This window comes from Seriola dumerili, unplaced genomic scaffold (genome assembly GCF_002260705.1).
Source record: "Seriola dumerili isolate Sdu_G_001 unplaced genomic scaffold, Sdu_1.0 BDQW01004552.1, whole genome shotgun sequence".
Classification (NCBI taxonomy): Eukaryota; Metazoa; Chordata; class Actinopteri; order Carangiformes; family Carangidae; genus Seriola; species Seriola dumerili.
This window is the reverse complement of record NW_019178807.1, coordinates 1-1,536: the sequence shown is the minus strand read 5'-3', so window position 1 is coordinate 1,536 and position 1,536 is coordinate 1. Positions and strand designations below refer to the sequence as shown.

Here is a 1,536-nt window from a genome sequence, read left to right as displayed (position 1 = left end):
GTTCAATTTTATTCACACTTGATTTTTTGAAAGAGTGGCAGCACTGATAAAGGATCATTTTGAATGAAGAGATTTTGTTTATGTTGCTAATATTATTTAGTAATATTCCAGCCTAATTGTTTGTTACTGTATCAATTCTAGAGGAAAGCGCATGTGGAGAACTTCCTGCGATTCCTCATATGGAAGTGGAATCTCAACGTAATAATTATATGCACGGTGAAAGTGTCACAATTAATTGTAAGGAAGGATACGTCGCTCAGTTTGTTCGCTTAACGTGTGATGAGGGAAAATGGAATGACAGTGAAACATCACTCGAAAAAATCTGTCAACGTGAGTCATCCTCATTCTTATTTTATCAGATGTAGGCATTTATAAAGGTTATGAGGTATAACCTAGTACTGAATATGTTTTCATCTCTTCCAGCTATTCTCAGTCACTGTGCTCCCCCGCCTAAAGTTGCTAATGCTGTTGTTGTGACTTCACGTCAGAAGGAATACACGTCTGGCTCTGAAGCAACTTATCAATGCCGTGATCGATATACAATCAAGGGAGTCGCCACAGTTACATGCATCAATGGGACATGGGGGGAGAGGAACTTTACGTGCACATGTACGTACATCCAAAAGCATTTGAAATTGCTTCAGATGTTATATGAGAGAGTTCAGTTTGTTCAATTTCATTCAAACTTGATTTTTTTTTTTTGAAAAAAGTGGCAGCCATGATGCAGGATAACTTTTAATGGACAATGTTTGCGTATGTATTGCTAATATTATGTGTTAACACGATATACACAAATTGTTATTGTATCAACTCCAGAAAAAGGCAAGTGTGGAAAACTTCCTGTAATTCCTAATAGGGAAGTGACATCTCAGCGTAACAAATATGGGCTCAGTGAAGGCCTCCAGATTATTTGTAAGGAAGGAAACATCGCTCAGATAATCGCTTGTCAGGAGAAAATGGTGTAGGTGTAGATGTAGGCATTGATAGAGAGATTATGAGGTATAACCTAATACTCAAGTGTTTTTATCTCTTTCAGCTAATGGCAATCCCTGCCCTAACCCACCTGAAGTTGCACATGCTGTTGTTGACACTTCAGATCAGACGGAATACACGTCTGGCTCTAAAGTAACTTATCAATGCCGTGATCAATATACAATGGAGGGAGTCGGCAGAATTACTTGCATCAATGGGCAATGGGAGGAGGAGAAGTTTACATGTAGTCCTACACGTACGTACATCCAAAAGCATTTAAAATTGCTTCAGATGTTATATGAGAGAGTTCAATTAGTTCAATTTCATTCAAACTTGATTTTTTTTTAAAAAGTGGCAGCCATGATGCAGGATAACTTTGAATGGAGAATGTTTGTGTATATAATGCTAATATTATTTGTTAACACGATATATACAAATTGTTATTGTATCAACTCCAGAAAAATGCAAGTGTGGAAAACTTCCTGTAATTCCTAATAGGGAAGCGACATCTCAGCGTAACACCTAGGCTCAGTGAAGGCCTCCAGATTATTTGTAAGGAAGGAC

The 1,536-nt window shown here is 37.7% G+C and overlaps 1 protein-coding gene across 1 annotated transcript; it reads left to right on the top strand.

Annotated features, from left to right (window-relative positions):
- Nucleotides 1-146: 146 nt before the first annotated feature.
- Nucleotides 147-1,244, top strand: LOC111239826 (complement factor H-related protein 1-like; the record flags this gene model as incomplete). Its single annotated transcript, XM_022769743.1, has 3 exons — nucleotides 147-330; nucleotides 424-609; nucleotides 1,037-1,244. Coding segments are annotated over exons 1-3 (545 nt in total), but the record flags the coding sequence as incomplete, so codon positions are not given.
- Nucleotides 1,245-1,536: the final 292 nt, after the last annotated feature.